The following is a 23464-nucleotide window of genomic DNA, read 5'->3' as shown; positions in this document are numbered from 1 at the left end:
AGCACACCATCGTGCTGTTCGTCATGTTTCTGTACGTGTTTTACCATTGCTGAACCAGTCATAAACAGAAAAGGCAGAGTGACTTGCGCTTTTGACGCTCCTTGGTTAGTTCCATTACCTCGTTGCATCTGCAGCATCTAGACCTAAGCTAAAACGAAGTATAGCGCATGTGTGAAGTTTTCTTAGAAAAACAGTCTTGCAAAAAGCCCAGCCCCCTCTACTGTGTCGTGGCATCAGCACAAATAAACATGGCGGCAACCATGGAACAGAGCAGACGCTGGTCTATAGAGTTGCTAACAAGGTAAGGACAGCAAGGAAGAGCTTCGGCTGTCCCGCCTCCAGTACGAGCTTCCTGCCCTTGACAACGCTTCAGCGTCCTGTGCCCCTCGAGTGTGCACGCGAAGCCAAAGCACGGTGGAAGGCGTGGAGTTTCTGCCAGGGGCCGGGTATCCGAAAGGCGCGCCCCGGCTTTCTCATTCCGCCGGCGCCTACAAGGACTGTTATCGCAACTGGCGAGTTTCAGAAGAAACATCCTGTGGTCAGATACAAGTTAAGATTTCCACTTTCGGCAACACTTAGGGGTCATGTGAGGAAGCCAAGCCAAAGCGTGACAATATGCAACAAAATGCATGCAGAAGACGGAGCTACTGACGCATCCTTAAAAGGGGGGGAGTGTAACGATTTTAAGATGAAAAGAATTTGCATCTTGTCATTTTTACGTTGTTTATCATGTCCCGGAGGATAGAGAAAACATCTTCATTAAAAAATGTCGCGATTCCGCTGCATAATCGCAAAGCCAAAGTCGAGTTTTTTCCCCCACCTGCAGCCGCGAGTGGCAGTCGAAGGAACTACGGCGAAAAGCTTATGTGACCTCGCTCGGCTCTAAGCTGCAGCATAACGCCCGCTAATGTCAGCAGAGAGAGGGAGAGGAAGTCCTCCGAGAGAGCGCACGGGAACCTACACGGCACCCCGAATTACGTCACTAGGAGTGCGACCAGGTATAACCCTGAAGACTGAGAGTGAGTTGAAGGGTGCCGAAGATGCCAATATTTATCTATTTTTTTTTACACAACAACAAGAACATGCAGGCGAAATCGGTTTTCTGTTCTTTACTGCAGAAGTGTCAGAGGGCCACTTCCACAAATTTTTGACCGAAGTCCGAAAATCTTTGCACCCCCCCCCCCCCCCTTTTAACTCGTAGGTGACTACAGAAACACACTGCTTGAGCCCCGCCAGAAGAAAATTTTTGCAGTGAAACGGAGCAGGGCGAACTGTCGGAGTGGACAAAGATTCAGCGGTGTCCTGGTACGAGTGGAAGAGCTTTTATTGGTACAAACTGACCAAAAAAATTGTGTTGCTTTAAGAAGGCTCTCGTAGGAACGCTGGAACCGGTGTCATAGGCCTCCGTTCCGCTGCTAGTCGAAGACGGCCGGGGCGGCGGTGCTGCCGTACAAGGAGTTCCACTCGACGTAGGCATGCAGATCCGTGGATGACACGCTGGCTCGAACCTGACACAGGGCCTTTTCAAAGTCCTCGAAGGCCACTGGCCGAACCTTGAAGCAATCCCGAGTTCAACATTGTTTGCCAGTACTCAATGGTATGGAAAAATAGAGCGCAACAATGGGAAGAAAAAGTCGGTCGGAGTTCTTATGCCTCGTTTTACCTTGGGCCACAGCAAAGTCTGAAAGTATGTGTTCATAACCCAATGTGGCACACTTGCCAAGGTACAGCATGCTCGCAACAATTCAAACTCGGATATTTCGTACTTCTAATTAATACAAACAAATAAAAAAAAAATTGGTTGCCCTTCTATCTTTTAATGTATTCATAAGCCGCTTAAATTCGAACGGTGCTTTCGTGTAATTCATGGTCTTACGTTCTTGCGGCCCCGTTGAGTGTGCTTCTTTCCGAACACCGGTGCACTGCAGAGAGGAAACACCTGCAGAGCTTGCTTCCGCGGGTGTTGCTTCTCCGCAGTGTACCGGTATTCGGTGAGAAGCGTACTCAACGGGGCTCGAGCAGGGCACCATGAGCCCATGAGCTACGAAAACAGGTCCATATAAACTTGCGCGGACGCGTTGACGTGGCGGCATGGCATAGGTCCACGTCACAGCATCCGCGCAAGTTGCTATGAAGACTGACGCACGGTGCCCGTTTTCATCACTCATGTGTCCCCTAACTGCTTAAGAGTTCACATTAGACAACTTCTTGGCCTGATGAACAAACTTAATTTTGTTTTGAGTTGTCGTGCCACTAAACAGTCCACGATAAACGTTTTTGAGGGATAAATAAACTAATGTCACAGATTTCACAAATGTTTCTTGTGTGGCATACCTGTTTATGATCAGTAGGCTCATGTATAGAAAATCAAATATCTGCTTTGTATGTGTTGCCATTCATATGGCAAATCATAATTTTATCTTGCATCATATTTAGATTAATTTTTTTTACAAAATTTGTGGCTTCCTGGAGTTTGAATTAATGAGAGTCAACAAAAGCATGGAAACGAACAGATGGCACGTCATTCCGCAAGCATTTTCCCACAAATTCTCACAGGATATACTAGTGGTCTAATGTTAAGAAATTTGTCGAAGTACTGACTCCTTTTTTTCCGAAATTGCATAAACGCAAAAGTAGAAACACTAAACATTGTGTGGTCTATTCATGAAGCCACCATCATGGGGATTGCAGAATGTGCGTCACATCCCGCAGAGACCGGATTTTGCATCGTGCTGCACTGCTGATTTCCATATGGGTGGCAAATACTAAAGTAGCCCAAAGTCGTCGTTCACTCATATAACCAATAACAATGGTTAAAATGAACAAATCCCCCGGTTAGTCAGGAGACCTAACCAGCTGCACACTACCTACAGGGTGATTCAAGGAGAGGCCTGGCTCTTTAAATCGACCGCAAAATTCGGTTTCTTAACCTATCGTGCTACGACTTTGTGCGGCGTTGCCCACAGATGGTGCATTTGTTTTGTAAAATTTGCAAAGAGCGAACTTACCTGAGGAAAAAGTAAAGAAAGAAAAAGGCTTAGCTCCTATGGAAATGCAGCGACGCCACCAGTCTTGAAACAACACGGCGCCGTTTCGCACAGGAGACAAGAGATGGCGCAACGAACGCCGCCAACAAACGAGCATACGGCGTTGAGAGCCGGCGTCTTTAGCAGACAATCTTTTCGACTGAAAAGTCGCGCACGTTCCGCAGGCGGCGACAGTCGCAGAAACAAAAACAGGCGCGGTAACAACAAGGAACTGCAGTTCTTCGTCTGCTAAAGACGCCGGCTCTCGGCGTCGTATGTTCGTTTGTTGGCGGCAGTTGGCGTCGCAACCGCTTGCGCCATCTCTTGTCTCCTGTGCGAAACGGTGCCGTGTTGTTTGAAGACCGGTGGCGTCGCTGCGTTTCCATAGGAGCTAAGCCTTTTTCTTTCTTTACTTTTTCCTCAGGTAAGTTCGCTCTTTGCAAATTTTACAAAAAAAAAAATGCACCATCTGTGGGCAACGCTGCACGAAGTCGTAGTGCGATAGGTTAAGAAAATTTTGCGGTCGATTTAAAGAGCCTGGCCTCTCCTGAATCACCCTGTAGAATGATGCCCTCCGGTCACCTGGTCAGGCGTGATCTGCTGGAGCAGGTCAAAGCTGAGGCTGCGGATGGGTCCCAGGGCGGCCTCCTTGCACAGCTGGGCCATGTCCGCCCCGGAGTACCCCCGGGTGCGTTCTGCAACGCCCTCCACCTCTGAGGGGTCCAGCCGGTGCCGCACCCCGCACAGCAGCCGGGAGACCATCTGGCGCCGGGCCGGGGCGCCAGGCAGCGGGATGTACAGGCGCTTGGCCAGACGCCTGCGTGCCGCTTCGTCCAGCTCTTGCGGCCTGCAGGAACATGCACCAGTGGCCTTCGTTAACTCACTGGCAGAGCATTACGTGAATGAGAAAAAAATTTCTACACCAGCTTGGCTTACTGCTTCTAAAACCACAACAAGTTTGCGAGTCTGCACATTTCACGAGTACTATATACAAGGTACAAATCCTGCTTTTAGATTTTTTTTTAAAACATCTTCACAGGCAAAACGTTTCTCTTTTTTTTCCTACAATGGTTCGAGTTGACAATAGGAAGTGCTGGCTTCCTGGGAAGTAAGTCCCACCATGGCCAAATAAATAATAACAACTACAGTCAAACACTCTAGGAAAAATATATTGGTTGCCGGGAGCATGGAGTGCATCTTAAGTCAAACACAATCTACGAACCAAGCTCAAGGCATCTGGCCATAAAGAAACTATGCTCTAGAAAAGGTTCGAGTTCACTTTCCCGCAGAACAAGGAGAGAACCAATGACGACAAATGATAGAAGGATCTCAGCCAATGAGGAAGCTAGGAATACGAGCAGATGTGCACAGGGGCAAGGAAAATGTCATTTTCCTTGTCCCTGTGCACATCGCATTTTTCAGATCAAATCATATTCCAAGCGTCCTCAATTGCTGATTATTAATCACCACGACTGGCTGTCTCCGTGTCTTGCAGGAAAGTGTACTCAGAGACGTTTTGAGAGTGCATCATTAAGGTAATTTCTTGAGTCTCTTCGTGAACCCCTACCTTGGCTTTGGTACGTCATTTGAGCGGCGACACAAACACAAAACTTCTCATATTTTCTAAATAGCCACACTGTTTTTCTAGTTCGAATCTATGTGTCCCTTGCCTGTTTGTAGCTCCCACAATCAGCAGCCTGTCGTCCGCCTTGGTGCTCGCTCCGTCCTGGAGGCCAAGCGAGACAAGTCCGTGAATGGTACCATTCTTGGAGACACTTCCAATGCGTCAGCTTACCAGCTGGACGAGAAACTCTGTCTTGATCCGGCGTGAAGACTCGTGCTCCGATTCGCTCCGCTGGGAAAGGAGCGAGTCGATCTCGTCGATGAACACAACCGATGGCTGGCAGGCCCTCGCCACGGCAAAGAGTGCTCGCACCATCTTTTCACCTTCGCCGACCTGCAGGAGAAACCGCCTTTGTGGGCTGGCACTTTGACTCGGAACAACATAAATGCAAGCTTAATTTCATCATATTAACATCCAGGCTCGAAAGCACTAGGTTACCATACTATTACAGAAGATTGTCTTAAAGGCAAGAAAGAAGAATTAGAAGAATACTCTAAAACGTGCACAGTATAAAGAAACCTCCCAATATCGTTCATCCACACAACAGTTTCGTCAAAGCACTATCATGAACAATACGAGTTTGAACAAGCTGCCACACTTCTTTGGCAAAATAAAAAAAATTGGTTGGTGCATAGTAGTGATGGACTGAATCTGCCGAACTTCAGATTCAGAAAAGTTCGGCACATGCGGAACTTTTAAAGGAAAGTTTGGCAAAGATTCAACAAAAATTCAGCAAATGTCTGCGCACGTGCGACTTGCGAGAACGCAACGGGGCAATGAATTGCAAATGGATGCCGTGCGGTCGTGTGGAAACCACCATACAGCGTAGTAAGTACCATAGTACTACCAGCGGTTACGGCGAGGTGCGGAGTAGGCGACATGGTAACTGTGTGTTTGTCAGCCTTTGTGAGTGTGGTTCAATATTTTCTGCCCAAGAGCAGATGATCGACCAGGAATTGATGCAGTCCACTGCGCAAGTGACAAATGAGGTGGTGCATTCTGGATAATGTGATTTTCATTTGATCTTTCCAGTGATGGAACGAGGTACTGTAGTTGTAACATTGACTTAAGTACTTTAAAGCACTCCTTGCAATGCTAGAAATTCTATTTCCGGCTCAAAAGTATAGTTTGTGCCAAAACAAAACAATATTACTTTTTAATTAGCGTTATTTCGCGGTTTTCATTTATCCGCTTAAAACTAAACACAAAACTATAATGCCTCAACTTTGCACATCCGACATTCCTAACTTTCCCCATCTTTCCAAATGTCCGCGCGTGTCCTAACATCAGAAACCGGCATTTTAAAAGTTAAAAATGAGACGTTGCGAATATGGGATGTACGCTTTCATGCAAAGCTGGTGTAAAGTGACTCAAATTAAAAAACATGCATCTTTACAATAATATTGTTACCTCTTCAGGTAAAGGCTCAGTAGCAGTTGCGTTTATTTACATGCACGAAATGGTGACTTCCAGAGAAAGTAAGAACACAGCGTTACCGCCTTTATTTCAATTAACAACGTACGCACTTGCAGACTTGCGCTGATGGTGCCTCAAAACTGAAACCCGCATATCAAGACAGTGCCCGCTACTGCTACCCTACCTCGTTGTCACATCACTTCTGCAAAAAGTCATTGTAAAATTGCCAGTAAACACACAAAAAGGACGGCGATACAATTATCTTGTAGAATATCACCTGATTTAGTAACAACTGTGTCAATATGCATTAAAAAAAAAAAAAAAAAGACATTTTTTGTTTGAAAAAACGAAATGGTATCAACTTTTAAGCCTGGCAGCAATAAATTTATGTCGAGGTTTGCCGAATCTTTAGAAAACTTAGGCAAAACTTCGGCTTTGCCGAATCCCAAGATTCGGCACCAAATTTTAGATTCGGCAAAAGTTTGGCCCATCACTAGTGCTTAGGTGTACTATGCTGCATAAATTTCCGTAGAACTATATGTGGACGGCACAAGAAATGAGAGGGGGGCGGCACATGAGAGGCCGTGCGTTGCCCACTCGTCCCAGACATATTGTTTGAGGCAACTGGAGATACGTCCACAGGCTTGTGCCACACGACGACGGTGGGTGTGCAAGAAGTCAATGCCCGTGGCTCGGGTAGAAGTGAAGTCACGTGACCTGACGTCACGGGACCTACAGACTAATTCAGTTTCTCAGCTAAAGTTGGCAGGAAAATTAACATCACGTGACCTAGATACCAGTTATGTTTCTCCGCTAAATTTGGCTGGAACATTATTGCCACGTGGCCTGACGTCACGTGACCTATATACCAATTCCGTTTCCCCGCTAAATTTGGCGAAACAATCGATGTTACATGACCTGACGTCACGTGAACTATGGACAAATTTGGTTTCCCTGCTAAATTTAGTGGAAGAAGTGACGTCACGTGGCCGGACATTGACTTACGTCACTTCGGTGATGTCACTTTCGTGACCAAGCTTTTGTGATATCGACTCGCAACTTTGCACCCCCTTTCAAGCAAACAAAAAACATAATCTACATCAAAAAAGAAAAGAATAATACTAATGGAGCTTGCAGGGAGTGCAGGCATAGCCAGAAAACGGATAGAGTGTCACAGACCTTATTGTTGGTTGGGTTAGGGGGGGGGGGGGTGCAACAAGAGCATCATACAAAGATGGAGGAAAGCTTGGGTTAGGAGAAGCAGCTGACACAACGAAAGAATGAAATAGTGACTAATGAAATCCCGTGCTACATAATACATATGCAGGATAGCATACACCTCAAGAAGGTAACCAATGAACTGCCAGTCAAGTTGAAATGATGAATTTCAGTCTACTCTAGTCCTGGCTAGAGTTGATCAGTTAGAGCTAGTACACACCAAACCCATGTATGAATGTAATTTAATGAGAAGCACTACATTGTCTCACACAGGGCTGCCAGAGAGATATAGTACGTTTTTGAGAGATATACGAGATCCATCGCTTAAAGTACGCTTTCTTACAACACCAGTTGCCGGCACTGCGACACTTTGTTCCCCACGCACAAAAAAGCAATCAATGAGTGCTGTTTCACTTCCTACACATGCCACATGCTCATGCAGCAATTGGATTTCCCCATCAACGGCTTGAAGTCACGCTTGCTGTGATTCTTATTTAATGTAAGTAAAAACAATTTACATTGTTTTAAAATTGATTGGTTAAATTTCCAGAACTGTACTCATTTCATTAGGTATAGTTCCTAATAGCACGTCTTGACAGGAACTGAACTATAAATTGGGACAAGTTGGTTGATGACTTCAGATAATAACTAAAACAGCACCAAAACAAACAAGGACCAAAGTGACGGGCCTTAGAGCCGCTATGCAGGACTCTGCCAAAGGTAGACTCACCCACTTGGAGGTCAGAGATGAGGCACTGATGCAGAAGAATGTGGCTCCAGCTTGAGATGCAATACATTTTCCTGTTAAGGTAATTAAGAACAGAAGATAGCACCACTGATAAGAATTATAGAGTGTAATGCTGCCTTGTAAGTCAAGGGACCTACAGACATGTTAGAAACAGTCCCTGACACCAAATTTGCTGTACAATGGTACAGGAGAGCTCACCAATCAATGTCTTGCCTGTGCCTGGTGGTCCAAACAGGAGTAGTCCTTTGGGAGGCTGTCTCAGACCTGTAAAAATGTCTCTGAAAATAAACGAAAATAAACAAAAAGTAAAGATAAAATTGCTTTGGCTACTAGTACTTGGTACCCAATACAGCTGTTCAAAAAAGACTACTCCAACCACTGGAGTGCCAGATCGAATTTTGTAGTATTAATAAACTTCTCCAGAGATGCTGCTGCGAAATATTGCTAGAACGTGGCACTACCATTATACTACATGTTTCAAGAACTTCTTTGCGATACCTCCTGAAGGACTCTGGCTTGTTCCAACCTCAATACAGTAAAATGAGTGTTATCAACGTAACTCAATTTTGAGCTAGAAAAATTGAAAGGAAAGAAGGAAAAGTGAAATATAGGGAGTGACATATACTTCTATGCTTCAAGACAACGGTCAGTTGTTCCTTCTGTTCCTGTGTATCATCTCTTTCGGCCCATCAGCACTCACATGTAGCCGTCAGTATCATGCTATCATATACGAAACTTCAGTGTCAATACATAACTCCTACAGTGCGATCCACTTACAACGATACCAGATATAACGATGTACTGCTTATAACGATCAGTTTCTAGAGTTTCAAGACTAGAAACGCCCCGCTTCTAGTCCAGATACAACGATAATCGATTGAATTTTTGGGTTTTCTCATTATCGTTATAAGTGGACTGCACTGTACAACAGGTTCTTATGTGCAGTAGAGCCTAAAGCTCCTTAGTTTGCAGCCATGTATTTTTTCTACATATCGTGCACTGGCTACAAACGATGCTGGAAGCCAAGGTGTGCCCTCGCCTAGTCAAGAGGTGCTTACGGCCGAAGCATGGGCCAGACCACCATCTCCTTGACACTCTGCTTGGCAAACTCCAGGCCGGCTATGTCGTCCCAGTGCACGCTTGGGCCTTGATCCATTATCTGTGCCAAAAAAAAAAAAAAGAACTGTATATTAACCTTCGTGGCCACACATAAATGCCATTTCCGAGACAGCAAATGCCACTTAAACTCGTATGAAAGAAAAATCATCACTTTCACTGGCGACTACGAGCGTAAATATAAATACAGAAAACTGGAAGTGCCAGATCTGACCCGAACCAAATCCTAAGCTGCCTTTCTTCTTTTAAGGGCAAGTTCACGCATGCATCTCAGTGCTGAGATAATGCAAAGTCAGCCCCGCACCAGTGCTACTGTCAATGCTGACTCAGCGCAGAGTTGTTTGTGTATGCAAGAAAAGGCAGGGTCATATGCGTAGGAGCACCGATACAGGTCGCAGTCATCACTGCGGTAAATGTGTGGACAGGTCTTAGGAAACAATGGGAGCTTTTGCTGTGTAGTATTAGCCTGAAGTATACAGAGTTCCATAAGCATATGTTCTCGCCTCATTCCGGATGAGTTCGACCATCTTAGGGTCCACATTCTTGAGTTCATCCGGCAGATCGGAACTGCACCCAGAAAGGCCGCCGGATGAGCTTCCCGTGTCGGTGTCGGCACGGGCCAGGGGCAGGACAAATCGGCTCGAGAGCGTTCTTCTGTACGGCGATCACAGAAAACACTCACAGTCACAACAAACACTCACGGAAAACTGGCACTCTTTTGACAGCATGCAAAAACTAAAATGTGCACTCTGCACAGGAACAATAATTAAAAATGGCCGTTGTACAAAGTCGGTTTTGTTAAATTCAATAAACCGTGTCGTATTCATTCAAAGTCAAGGCAGTATACCATAGTCAGTCTTGTGCATAATCTGCTAGTACAGTAGAAATACAGGACTCGGAACAATATACGGTGTGTAGAATAACATGCAATCACGTCCACCTTTTTAAAAACTTTAGACTCACTGCAAATGAGTCTGCAGAAAATGCCTTTGTGAGTGCACTAAAACATTTTGCCATCTGTGAAATTTAAAAAATAGAAAAAAGAAAGACATTTGGCAGTGGCAGCTGTAAAAATATGCATACAATAATATGCTCTGGTTTGATAGTGTATGGGCCATCTCTTTAATTAATATTTTTGGTACACATCGTTTACATTGTGCAGGAGGAATAAAGGTGCACTATGTATGCTGAATTCCAGAAATTCTATACACTGTAACATCAACCTAGAAGAGTGGTCCTCAGCCACTGATGTTTTATGGACCCTTTCTGGATTGGCGGGAGTGATCGGGGACCCCTTCCACCGAGGGGAGGGGGCAGTATTGAGTGGTTACAATGACAAAAGGAAAAGCGAAGAAAACTAAATACGTGAAAACCAACTCTGTAGCTTTCAAACAGAGAATAATCAACCCTATTCACTCAGTGCATATGGTTTGGTCTATTTACCTTTGTGGGACAGCCAGCACTAATAATTAAAAAAAAAAAAAGGTTTATTGCTTGGCTCGATTGATGGTCGAGGGCTTCGGGAACCCCAAGAAGGCCTTCAGAGACGCCAAAGGGTCCATGGATTCCCATTTGAGAACCACTGATCTAGAGAATCGATAGCCGCTCAAGCGAGTTAAAATTTTTCTTTGAAAAGTATTTTAGTGCTAGGCCTTGATATTGTTTCTAGGTCTTGCAATGAACAAACAAATCAAGGCAGTCATTCAGCAGATTCCTGTTTCTGAAGTTCGAAGAGACATTTACTTGTCTCTGAGTGATCCAAGGTTTGTTTCCTAGTTCCTACCAGCTTCTGATATCTTCATGCTTTTCACAGGCACCGACGTCTTTATCCCTCAGTGTCTTGGCTGCACATACACACTCGGAGCTCATACAATGCCAGAACATAAATGAAATAACAAATGTGCTGGAGGCAAGACAGCTGTTCTGTACACTCTGCACTTTTAAAACTGTCAGCAACAATAGCAGACAAACGCTCCCCATGGAAACGTTCTGCCGTGCTTTAAATCTGACAGTTGCTCAACACCCACAAATTTAGGTACTATTCACTTGTCTTTAAGTTCATAACACGCTGCGAGGTAAAAACAAAACAAAAAAACTTGCTTTCCACCCAGCGTTTTGGAAGAGGAACCAATGCTGCGAGCAGGGAGACCATCTCTTCCAGAGTGCGATTTTTGCTGCTCTTTAATCTGTGGCAAGAAAAGCAAGTAACAAGTTCACCATATATAACAGTACAATCTACATATATGAAAATTCATCAACAACTGTGGCACCAGCTGCCCCACGTGATTGGGACACGCCTTTTTACAAACTCCTGAGAATGTCCATCATGGTGTAGAGTAATGACTACAGTGTACTAGAATAGCGCCAGTCTAGCCTAGCACAGCTGTCTCACCAATGTGGAGCCTGTTAAAAGGGTACTCCGGCCGTTTCTTGAGCTACCCAAACAAATTGCATCTTCTGACTACAGAGCCTTTAGTCTTCACGTTATGCTTTTTATTTTCTCCAAATTCAAAACAGCAATTGAGAAAACCATAAATGAAGATGCGCGCACTCTCCAGTGGTGCAACGTCACAAATGGTATAGACTTTCAGGTCGTGCAGGTAGTCTTTAAACAGAGTATGTCGAGTGTTTTTTGCGTGCTTCTCAGTGAATCAGCTACCAAGCATTCTTTTCCCACCATCAAACGTCTTGTATTCAGTAGGGAACATGGCTTACTGCCCACTTTGTACCATTTCTGTCGTCACACTTTAATGTTGCCAGCAAGGGCTCCCAATTTGAGAAACATGAAGACGAAATTTGAAAATTCAATAACTTTGGGAAATGTTTTTCTTTCCACACAATACTTGGGGAACTGGTACAGCTGTGTCTATCGGCGTGTTGAGCCAATACTCAGGCACATCAGCAACCATGAAAAAATTGTTGGCTTATCCCTTTATTATGAAAACCCCTATAGACAAAAATTTCGAGGAGGAACTGGGTAGGGAGAACTCACATTATGGGCAACTTTTTCTGGAGGGAACGAAGGTGTCAATATTAATGAGACATGACTGTACACTGTACTATGACTGGACTTTGGTAAGTACTAGCTTTATTGTTATAAGGTGGCAACTCAGCACCACCATTGTACCTGGGTGAGTACTGAGGCAACACTAAAGCAAGTCTTGTCCTTACCTCTACAGCACTCATGACTGCACATTATGATAGCTTGATATTAGAAACAGGTACTACAGCATGAACACTAACGCTTCTAACCAATTTTAAAAGATCCGCAAAAAAACAATTTCTCAACGTATCGCGCTGGGATTTACTACAGAGGTGTGACTAGGTGATGGGATCATTGATTGAAAATATAAACAAAAAACTTACTTTGTTAAAAAAAACTGTTTTAGGTTACTTGCCACGGCATTTGCAGACGACGTCACGACTGTGCTTGCCTAGTTTTATGTGCCCCCGAAAGATGGTGCATTGCGAGACACGAGAGCACTACTTTCGTGGGATCATCTCTGACCATCTCCACACCAGAAATGGGGAGCCATGACGGATTTAAATTCCTATTTTCTTATTAAGCTCATTTTTTTAATGAATAAATTATCGCAGAATTTAAATGAGAGAGACGCGCACCGACATAGCGAAAAGTTTCTGGAGATTGTCTGCTAAGCTCAGCACCGGCACGCTCGACACTTCCGATATCTGTCACCGGCAGATACAACTATTAGACAATCTCGGTCATGACGTCCTCAGAGAATGCCGCAGCAAAAATCCCCAAACAAATTTTTATTTTTTTAATTTTCGTAAGAGAAAAGTTTGTCTGTTCATATTTTCACTCTAAGCTTCCACCACCTAACCGCACCTCCGTAGTAAATTGCAGCGCGATATGTGGCGAAACCGATTTTTGCTAACCATCTACAATAGGTTCAAAGCATTAGTGTACATGCTGAATACTTCACAACTACTAAATTACTTCCCTATTGTGCAAATTAAACAAAATTTTTAGGCTTTACATTTTAAATGAATAAAAGACATTGACATGACCTCATAAAAGAGTCAGCATTCATTAAGACCCCCTGTGAATCTTTAGTATGCAACCAAAATCATTGGAACCCGACTAGGCACCTGTAGGCTGTCACATATGCCCGAGAGCCAATAAGGTGACATGGGCAGTGGCGTAGCAATCGGGGGAGGGGCGGGGGGTCCTGGGTACCAGGTACCAGGCGTTCCAGCCACAAGGGGGTGCCACCCCTGGTAACACATGGCACCCCCCCCCCCCCCCCCCCCCCGCTTTATTGGTTGGTTGCGATCTCGGGGAGTGAATGGGGGAATCGGGGGTCTACGAAAGACATAAGGGCCCCGGGTGCCAGATGGCCCAGCTACGCCACTGGACATGGGTCTCCATTGCAGGTCGATGGCAAGGGGTATCATTGACTATTGTTATAGTTAAAGTATGCAGCATAGACAGTGTACTTGCCAGTTGTTCCCTGGCTGTCATGAAAGCTGGGGCAGCAGTCTGTCCTGTAGTACACAAAAAAATTGTAGCAATTTTCGCATCTTGTAAAATAAGAAAAGAAACTATTATTTACATCTCGTAAGTACACCAGAAACATGCTGAAAACGTCGTGCAATACCAGCCTTTCGGTTCATTTACCTGTTTTGAAACATTATCTGTGAGCTGCAACAGAGCACCTACAGGTAGCCAAAGAAATATTGTAGAAAAATTGTGTTTTGCTGCTATTAAAGTTTCTACAAGACACGAATGCTGACAATGCATGAATTCTCTACAAAAACTTCAAAATGGTCTAAATCCAAAGTGCACAACTCAATGTCTTTTAACTATATTAAAAAAAAAGATTATAATTAAGATTTTTTAAAGTTGTTAAATTCCTAAAGCTTTTTTTTTTAAATCAGACATGAAATATTTAGTGAAAAATTTAATATTTAATGAAAAGTAAAACAAGCTCTATACAAGCTTTAAAAAAAGAAATGTCCCACTTTTTTTTTTAGACAAAGCAAAATGAAAGAGTATCGAGTGACTCCTTTATGGCTGTCCAATTAAAAAGTTTGAAGAAAAGAAATTGTACAGCCCTTCCACTTCCCGTGAAGATGGAGGACCAGTGAAGCTGTTATCTTTACGACGTCTAGGACGATGCCTAGAGGACGACGTCTAGGACGACCTCAAGGAGGACTTCTAGGACGACTTCAAGGACGACTTCTAGGACAACCTCGAGAAGAATGTCTAGGACGACCTCAAGGACGATGTCTAGAGGACGACGCATAGGACGACCTCCCAGACAACCTCAAAGACGACTTCTAGAAAGACCTCGAGGATGATGCCTGGCGATGATAAGAAGGGATCAGGACCTCACTATCTAATAATGCCAAGGAAGGCTGACTCATGCTGGTTGCCCCCTATTTTTGTTTTTATTTATTCCTACTTGACCCCTCTTTTTGTTTTTATTTATTCCTACTTGCCACGATTAATGGGGAGTTTTCTGTCGACATGCGAGGACACATTTTTTCCCAGGCCCTAGTGTATAACAGCTTCGCCGTAAAGCATGCTTAGCTGATACACATTTATACGGGTAACTGCCGTAATATTCCGAGATAGTCCACCTAAAACCGAGAGCATATTAGGCAAAAATACAAGGTGGCTTAACTTTCGATGTGCAAAATAGAGTTCCATTGAAGCCATTAGAATAGAAAATCGTGCCGAAAATCAGGGTGGGCTATCTTTTGAGGATGGGACTTTTCTCGGGATATTACGGTATACAAATAGTTTTTAGAGCGCAGCTCTTAGGGGCCCGTTTCCGGCTTGAGCGGCGTCGGCGTCGGCGTAACCGCGAGGTCACGTGACCCACCCAGGTCACGTGACCCCCCAAGGCCACGTGACCCCCTTAGGTCACGTGACCCCCTGAAGTCACGTGACCCCCAGAAGTTACATGACCGCAGAAGTCACGTGACCCCCTTGAGGTCACGTGACCCCCTGAGGTCACGTGACCCCCTGAGGTCACGTGACCCCTTGAAGTCACGTGATTCTTTGAGGTCACGTGACGCCCTGAGGTCACGTGACCCCATGAGGTCACGTGACCCCCCCTGAAGTCACGTGACCCCCTTGAGGTCACGTGACCTCAAGGAGTCACCTATCCCTCAGTACGCTTCCATCTTCCTCCTCAAAAGCTGCGCTCTAACCGGCGTTACAGGGAATTGTAAACGGCTTTCATTTTTTCCTCATACACTTCTCACTGACCCTTTCCAAAAAGGTTGCCTAAAGTGCAGGAAAAGGACAACAAGGGTCTGCTTTTTTCCCACGTTCCACTCCAGCATAATAAAAACAAAAAGAAAAGGTGAAAAAAAAAATGGGGAAGGAATAAAAGCTCTTCTGCCTCTTCTCCAAATTTGTAACCTCTCGATATCAGGCCTTTTCTACTAACAGCTGCTTAGCCGACCTTCAGCTACAGTTTATCGTTTGAGACAAACCACCCCCCATCAGTAGCCCAGACAGATGAGGCACATACCCACGCACGCCAAGCACTGTCTCCATATAGAGTTACCTGGGGCGGATTCGGATGGTTGTTGCTTCGGCCCATCTCCGTCCCAGCCACTACGGCCGCCACTCTTGCCATTTCTAGATTGGAACTTGGGCTGCACCTCCATGGTTCTCGCTGTGGCTGGCCTGGGCTGCTGTCTCAGTGGAGCAGCTGCGTGCACTGTGCTAACCAAGGTCTTGTCTGAAGCAGAACTGACCCCACGATGAAGAATAACCTTCTTCGAGGCAGGTGCCTTGCGTTTCATTCGTTCAATAAAGGACTCGCAGTCCCGGTCGATTGATGGCTGCTGGTCCTGGAAGTTAAAAGGCAAAATTTGTCGTTGTTAGAAAAATTAATTTCAAGGTCTCAGTGAGCAATCGATAGAGTGGCCATGTATCTAAGCTGACCTCGCTACTACTGCAACATACGCAGGTGCACTCATGCTCAAAAAGAAAGTTTTCAGTATTGAAGGATGGCACCGGCTTCCACAAGAGGTCGCAAGTTGTAAGAGCGCTGTAGAATTTCCCGAGAGTTTAAAAATAATTCTTAGACTGTTTAATATCAACATTCTATATTTTGTATCTCGTCAATGCTGTCATTTTGTACTACCTTCCTGCAATGAACGTCAGTATGTGCTTCACTGTGATGGGCTATAATTTTATGCTATTCTGGTATGTGCATTATCATTGTACCATATCCCTGTACATTTTATATCCAAAGGTGTTTTTATTGCCTCACCAATGACTTGTGGTAAACCCACACCTGCCTCAGCTCTCAACAAAAAACCAGCGGTATGTCCGAATAAAAACTCAAATAAATCGGTGGCCAGATGTAGCAGGGTGAGATCACTGGCCCAGCTGTGATACTAGAAAATCAATCATTGACTTGCTCTGTGTCGCAACAAGAAATAAACGGCAGATGTTTTCAATGGCTAGACAAAAGCTGATACAGCCGGTGAAGTATCGAAATCAAGAGCGTTAGAGGTTTACATTCTGAACAGTTAGAGGGGCCGTGCAACGATATTGGGTAGAAATGTTTCTCAATTTACACAAGCGCACTGGCTCTGGTGGAACCCAAGTACGCCCGCATGCAACGATACTGACCAAAAAGCTTCTTTGTTGCCACATAACTATAAGAATATAAGTGGATGACTTCTTTCAGTCTATACTTTGTCAGTCTTGATGACGAAATTGCGGGGATCGCACTGTTGACATTGTCAACAATGCAATCCCCAGGATTTCGACACTGAGCTTTGCAATTTCCGCAGTTAAATGCGCCTCATACAGGCGACACAAGCACTGAGCGAGTATTCGATTTGGGTTTCTGACAAACAATACCTCAACATGCATTTGGGTAGTGGCTCGCTCCCAATCGCTGCTATGACTGAAATAGCCCAATTTTTTAAGTGTGAGGAACTCAGCGTGTGTGCCCTGTGCTTTGCCCAGTGCGTGGTTATATGATTAACATTGGCAGCATATAATCGGCTCCAGATCATGTGGCCGCTTGTTCTGACTGCGAATAGACCATTTTCGAAATGATGCAAATTATGTATGGCCGCCATTCGTTGGTCATGCACTGTGAACACGCACGGGACACGAGCGCTTCGTCACCTCTGAACCGATCACGAGCTTCATGCCAGAAGCGATGAGACCAACTAATGGTGGCTGCGCATAATTTATGAGTGATTTCACAATTTCAGAAAGGGTCTTTAAATGGGTGAATGCGGCTCGTTTTTCTCAAATCTTTTTTTTTCCAACTGCCATTGCATGGACAAAAGAAGAAAAAAAACTTATTGCACGTTTTATGGGTTATGAATCTCATGGAATAATTATAAGCGGTATGTACTGAAAGCACATTAATTTGTTACATTACCCCTAGGGATGCTGAATCGAAACTTGGAGTTCACAAAATAAGGCCACAGAAATGTTGAACAGGATGCTACAAACTCCAAAACATCACTCGTACATCGAATTCTCAAACGGATGGCCGTATTTTTTGCAAAAGAAGGGTGCGATCAAGCAAGGACTACAATGCCATGATCCTCCCGGAACAATTGAGAATGAGAAGCGGCGGCCTCGCTACTCTCCTCCTCGCTTCGGTTCACCAGCTCGAGGGTACGAAGCCAAGAGGAGAGAGATTGAGAATCGCAACATTACAAGTCTCGTCGGCCATGTGAATCGTGCACTCTTTTTCCAGAAAATGTGGCCCTCCGTTAGAGATATTGCTGTACGAGTGATGTTTTGGGGTTTTGCAGCGTCCCGCCAATCACTTCCGCCATGTTTTATGAGCTCCGAATTTCGGTTCAAGACTGCACAGATATTGATGTTGAAGAAATCCGAGCGTCATAATTTTGATTGAATACGACCTACCGGTGGCCCATTTTTTGCTGGCAAAAACTGTGCAAGCTCCTCGTCCGTCAGTGTGGACAGCCGGGAGCACCATTGGTCCGAATCTGTTGATCAGAACTAGTGGAAATGTGAAGGCAGACTGCCACACACTCTCGCCTTGCAAGAGGCTGGAGCATGCTCAAATAAAAATATGTGTAATATTACTACTTGCAGTTCTGTCGGCCTGTTGAACTTGACGAATGGATGGCCCCACTGGAAAAGTTATTTAATCCTAAAAGGTAAAAATAAAATAAAAACTTTTAATGCTACTATTTATTTTATGAGATAGACACCGCAAAACATGCTTAAATAATTTGGATTATATCATGTTAGGTGAGTGCTAACATCTCTTGAAAACAATTCCAAGAAGTTTTAATCTTTGTCCGGTCATTTTATTTTTAGAATAAAGCACTACCTTACTTTGCTTCACCATAAATGCGAGCGAAGCCATTGCTACAAGCCTGCAGGCATGCTGTTTTGAACAACGCTTTCGCTTCCCGACTGCACGTGCATAGCCTTAGAATTACGATCCTATCAGTAATTACCTTTTCCTATATTTTTTTTAAATTTTGACTATATAATTCGGAAATTATGTAAACGCTGTGTCTTGAAGCCACCCGACGGCACTCCACTCATGCATTCAAGTGCCGTCCAAAAGTGCTGAGCACAAGTCATGCTTATTCTGACATGTGTTCCATCAGCTGCTCGCCGACAATTTGTATTAACATAAAATGCGAGGGAGACAAACGGTACAAGAGTGAGCAGCATGCTTTCTTATGTATGTTTATGCCTGTGCAATGCAGGTGCACAATCTTCTCAAATTTGCCGAAGTTCCACTCTCTCAAGTGTTGCAATTGTGATTTAAAAAAAAAAAAAAAAAAATTAGTTTAAATTTTACAATCTTCTGAACAACATCTTCTAAAAAAAAAAAAGCATTTTTTTTTTAAGGATGATATTGAACTTAAATATTTGTGAGACCATAAAGTACTAGCCAGGCATCTAACCCTTTACGCCATTAAAACATTTTTTTTTTCTTGATTACCTGCATTGACATGAACAAACCTCACATAACACTCACACCAAAAACAAGGCTGAAACATGTCGGCTTCATTTTGGCAGACGCGAATACATTCAAATTTCTTCTGCTGCACTAATTAATTCAAAACCGGCATTCAATCGGGGGGTTCAGGTTGTGCTTGGTATAAGTTATGAATATACGCGACACTTTCAACGAAGTTGACTCTGACTTCGCGGACGTTCACGTCCGCATGACGCACAACCATCCTAGTCTTCCAAATGCTGTGTACACTAAGTATTGTGAACATGTCGTAGGGGACTTGAGCGTTGTCCTCAACTGACAAAAAACGAATGCCATGCATGGTCAAGGGGCACTCTTTCTTAAGTGTGCACTGGAGGATGACCCAGTGGAACACCGCACCCCAACATTCTATGAATACATGCTCCACAGTCTCTGGTCTTTTACAGAGAATACAGTTGATCATGGGACATGGAACCCTTTCTCTTCCATTCATGACTTAACAGGCAGGACACTGCAATGTAGTTTAAAGAAAAAATACTTAACACTTGGTTTTACCATCACTATTTTAACCCTTTTGAGCACATCCTGGCCAGGCTCATTAGAGCACAGTGATCTATACAAAGGGACTAGCAGTAACACCTCCACTAAATCTCTTCTAGGTCACAAAAGCTAAGGAACTCTAGGGAAAAACACACTTTCAACATTCTAAAAAAAAGCACCACTTCACGCAAGTAACCTCGAATACTCGTACAAATACTGTCACTTGACGAGACTACAAACTCGGGCAACACATTTCGCAGTCTGACCCGAATTAGAGTACACAAAAACAAACCTTTTTGATCACGAAGAAACATTAATCACGACACAATTTAACGAATAAACAAGTGGAACAAACCCAGCCCACCACTTTGAACTGAGCGAAACAAATTTGTGCGTGATGAGCGCTCCCAGGTTGAACTCCATATAAATACAGCAAACACTCTGTGCAGTTTCTGCACGCTGACACGAGACATAGCCAGAACTTGCAAAACATGCCACATGTTCGCTGTTGAAAACAAACTGCATACGGTAACACACGTAAACATTGAGAAATCCCGCCCTTTCCAACTTTCAGATTTCGTTCTCACTCTTTGTGTCTGGCACTCGAATGTGAGAGTAAAGCGCCGTCGGACGGCACTTTAGAAACTGTGTTCTGTAAATGCATAAACACTCAGTTTTTTTTTTTACGGTTCCACCTTCAGCATGTAACCACTTTTTCCCTTTCCCTTAAATACCTCTCTCACAATAAATGAACACTCCGTGTCAATTAAATAACTACCAGTGTCATGCCAAAACCAAAATCAAATTGCAAAAAAAAAAAAAAAAAAAAAATGAAGTTGTTGCGTGCACATTAGAAGTCGGAAGGGAAAAAGGGCAGCTCGCATGCCTTGCCACCAGCAAACGAACGCCGTAACTTCCGGGGAGCTATAAGTAATGAGTAAAGCTATACGCACTCCGGAGTGCACTTCGGACGGAAATGGCTATACGCACTCTGCGGAGAGCTCATGCCATTTGGGTCACTTTTTTCGAACGGCGCGTGTATCACCGGGGAGCTCGTTAACACAGCCCCCGCCTGTGTTCACGCCGCTTTGCGGCGACAGTGTGCGGCTGCTAATTACAAAACTTAACCCGTACACGCCGCATTGCGGCACCCAGCCGGCAACCCAAGCCCCGCTGTCCCCGATCGCACCTCCGGAAAGGGAGTCCCATACCATTTAGTTCTGCGAAGTTTCGTCGACAATATTCATTTTCTTTAGTGTTTGTCGCAAAAAAGAAATGTCGTAAATATTGCCAAATGCCTCGACAGAACAAAATGTTCGAGAAAAAAAGAAAAAAAAAGTAGGCCCACCGCGGATCGAACCTGCGTCCACTTGCGTATAAAGCAAGTGACCTTAACCCCTATGCTATGCCATTTTAAATCGGTTAGCGGTTGGAACGGAAAGGGGAGAAGGGGAGGGGGTGCTGGTTGCAATGTGTGCCTGAAAGGGGTGACGGTCTTGGAAGTGGCCGCCGGCGCGTCATCCCCTAGATGGTGTGACGGTCGCTAGCAGCGGTGGGCGCGGCTCCGGCCCTAGACGAGTCGAATGCGTTCATGTCGGAGTCGCCGAGCCTCCAGCCTTTCCTCAATTGCTCTCCACTCCTGGCATACCTGGATCATGCCTTCGGCCGCGATGGATAGAAGCCATCTGAAGTGGGAGGTAAAATAGTCCCACGTCGGCCTGGCATTGGTGTGGCATTCTACCATGGCCGAGCGGGCTAGCCAGATGTCGTGGAGCCCCAGGAGCACCATGGACGGAAGCGCCATGGACGAAGCCGTATCTGTCCCCTCGACGTCCAGGTATCTAAAGACGTGCCAGTCTATTGGAAAGTCGACGCCGAGATCCTTCCTCATCTCGTCCCAGAAGAGATAGGCGTTGGAGCACTCCACAAACACACGTGGAAACGTCTCATTCGCGCCACATTGCTCAAAAAACTCATTGTGACCATTTGTTTTATACGAGTTTAGCGCAGTGCGTATAGCCATTTCCGTCCGAAGTGCACTCCGGAGTGCATATAGCTTTACTCATGAAGGAGTATACACTCATTGTTTGATTACGAATGTGATTGCTGGGTCAGCGCCTCCGGAGACGCTGGTTGGATCCCTGTCAAGATGAGAATGGCAGGGCGTCTCCTTCGGACGCCCGGCTTCCGGCATGCGCTCGTTAGCTTCTACCGTGCTTTGGCTGAAAGTGCACGTTCGAGGCTCACGAGACTTCGGAGCGTTGACGAAGGCAGGAAGCGCGCGCTTTGAGGGGGAGGGGGGGGGGGGGGGGGGGAGGCAACTTAACTTCTTTCTGTCGTTTTCATCACGTTAGTGACGGAATAATCACCAAACCTTTTTATTGTCACTGCCTTCGAACCCGTCCAAGATAGCGGACTACACTTACCTCCAGCGCTGTCGACGAATTGGTTCGCCTTCTCGGTGAAGTAGTCCGATAACAACTTCGCGCAAGGACCAGATATCCTGTAAGAACCAAACCGCCGAGCAAGTCAAATTCAAAGTCAAATAACACGAATTTAAACAAACCCTTTCTTCGGTTCGAATTTTTCAACTTACGTCCCGGACTTGCGAACGAATTCTACGTGGTTGTGTAGTCGCCGAACCGCATCGATGGAGAAGTCGTCGTTCCCGAAGTCACCCACACTCATCAAAACGCGCTTGAAAGCTGACGCGGTAAAGCCGTCGTCTTTGTTGGAACCACTTGGAAACATCTTCTTTCGTTAAGATAATGATCGAAGCAAGATAATTATGAAAAGCTGGGAGAATATCAGCAGAGACTGGTAACATCACGTTTGTGTGCTCGCCGTCTGCTGTTTCAGTTGCGCGCCATCATCATACCTTGGTTTCCAACATCGAACAAGTTTTAACTCTGAAAACTTAACTGACTCCGCCGATTATGTTTAGATGTCAAAAATAGTAATTACAAATTAAAATAAATATAAGTTTATTTATAATTTATTTTATGACTTTACAAAATAATAAAACATTTGCAATTCGAAGCATTGCGGCTTATATTCGAAATGTTGTTACATCACGCGTTTGTGAGGTTTGGCTGGTTCACACGTTTGGCGTTCGTGTCCGGTACCTTCAGTTGCGAAAAGGCGATACCGGCGATACTTTGCGGAGCTTACTTGCGCCATAGAGACCATACATACTTTTTACTAACTCTAGAGGAAAAGGTCCGCCATTTTCCCATACATTCTGGCTGCCGCAAGCGGCGGATCATGCAGGCAGACCCTCGGGGTCCCAAACACGGTTACATCATCAGAGCAGTTTCGTGAACTTCAACAATCCAAGAACTTACCGGTGGAAAGATATTCGCGTTCCTTTCGAAGCTTTCTTTTTGCATAACGCGCAGATGTACGGCCTCGCGTTAACGCTAAACTAAACCACATACCCGGCTTTGCCAGTGCGGCGCGGGTAAGCGCGGTTGAGGAATACGAAACTGCGCAACCACCAGATTTTCGAGATTTCGACAGAAGGGAACACTGATCTCCAAGGAGGTTAGAAGTACTAGGAGAGGGCACGCTGCAATATTGGTGAAGCCTAGTCATAAAAAGTTTAAACGATTTTGTGCCCAGCGTGACCGCAGATCTGTCTGGCGATTGGTGCGCGTGACATGTCACGTGTGAGATGGATGGTTGCTTGTAGAAGGACTCTTTGCAGGCTTGCGCGCGCTCCGTCCGGTAGGTTTTATCACATCGAAGGCTAGACTGTGGTGTATTCTAGTACCCCATAGCAAGACGAAGGCTAGCTATGGTCACGTGATGTGGTCACGTTGGCATGGTA

The 23464-nt window shown here is 44.9% G+C and overlaps 1 protein-coding gene across 1 annotated transcript; it reads right to left on the bottom strand.

Annotated features, from left to right (window-relative positions):
• Positions 1–1300: 1300 nt before the first annotated feature.
• On the bottom strand, positions 1301–22533 carry LOC8032748 (fidgetin-like protein 1). The gene is made up of 15 exons (XM_029991913.3): positions 22232–22533; positions 22062–22138; positions 18229–18288; positions 18039–18121; positions 15694–15982; positions 13614–13657; positions 11249–11334; positions 9652–9802; positions 9091–9191; positions 8231–8310; positions 8015–8085; positions 4822–4983; positions 4697–4752; positions 3609–3873; positions 1301–1553 (listed from the first exon to the last, which is right to left on the bottom strand). Exons 1-15 carry the CDS (start codon positions 22384–22386, stop codon positions 1416–1418), a joined length of 1818 nt encoding a protein of 605 aa, XP_029847773.2. The 5' UTR covers positions 22387–22533; the 3' UTR covers positions 1301–1415.
• Between the last annotated feature and the right edge of the window lie 931 nt (positions 22534–23464).

Source organism: Ixodes scapularis, unplaced genomic scaffold (assembly GCF_016920785.2).
Source record: "Ixodes scapularis isolate PalLabHiFi unplaced genomic scaffold, ASM1692078v2 PGA_scaffold1__304_contigs__length_218370807, whole genome shotgun sequence".
Taxonomy (NCBI): Eukaryota; Metazoa; Arthropoda; class Arachnida; order Ixodida; family Ixodidae; genus Ixodes; species Ixodes scapularis.
This window is presented reverse-complemented; position numbering and strand designations above follow the sequence as displayed.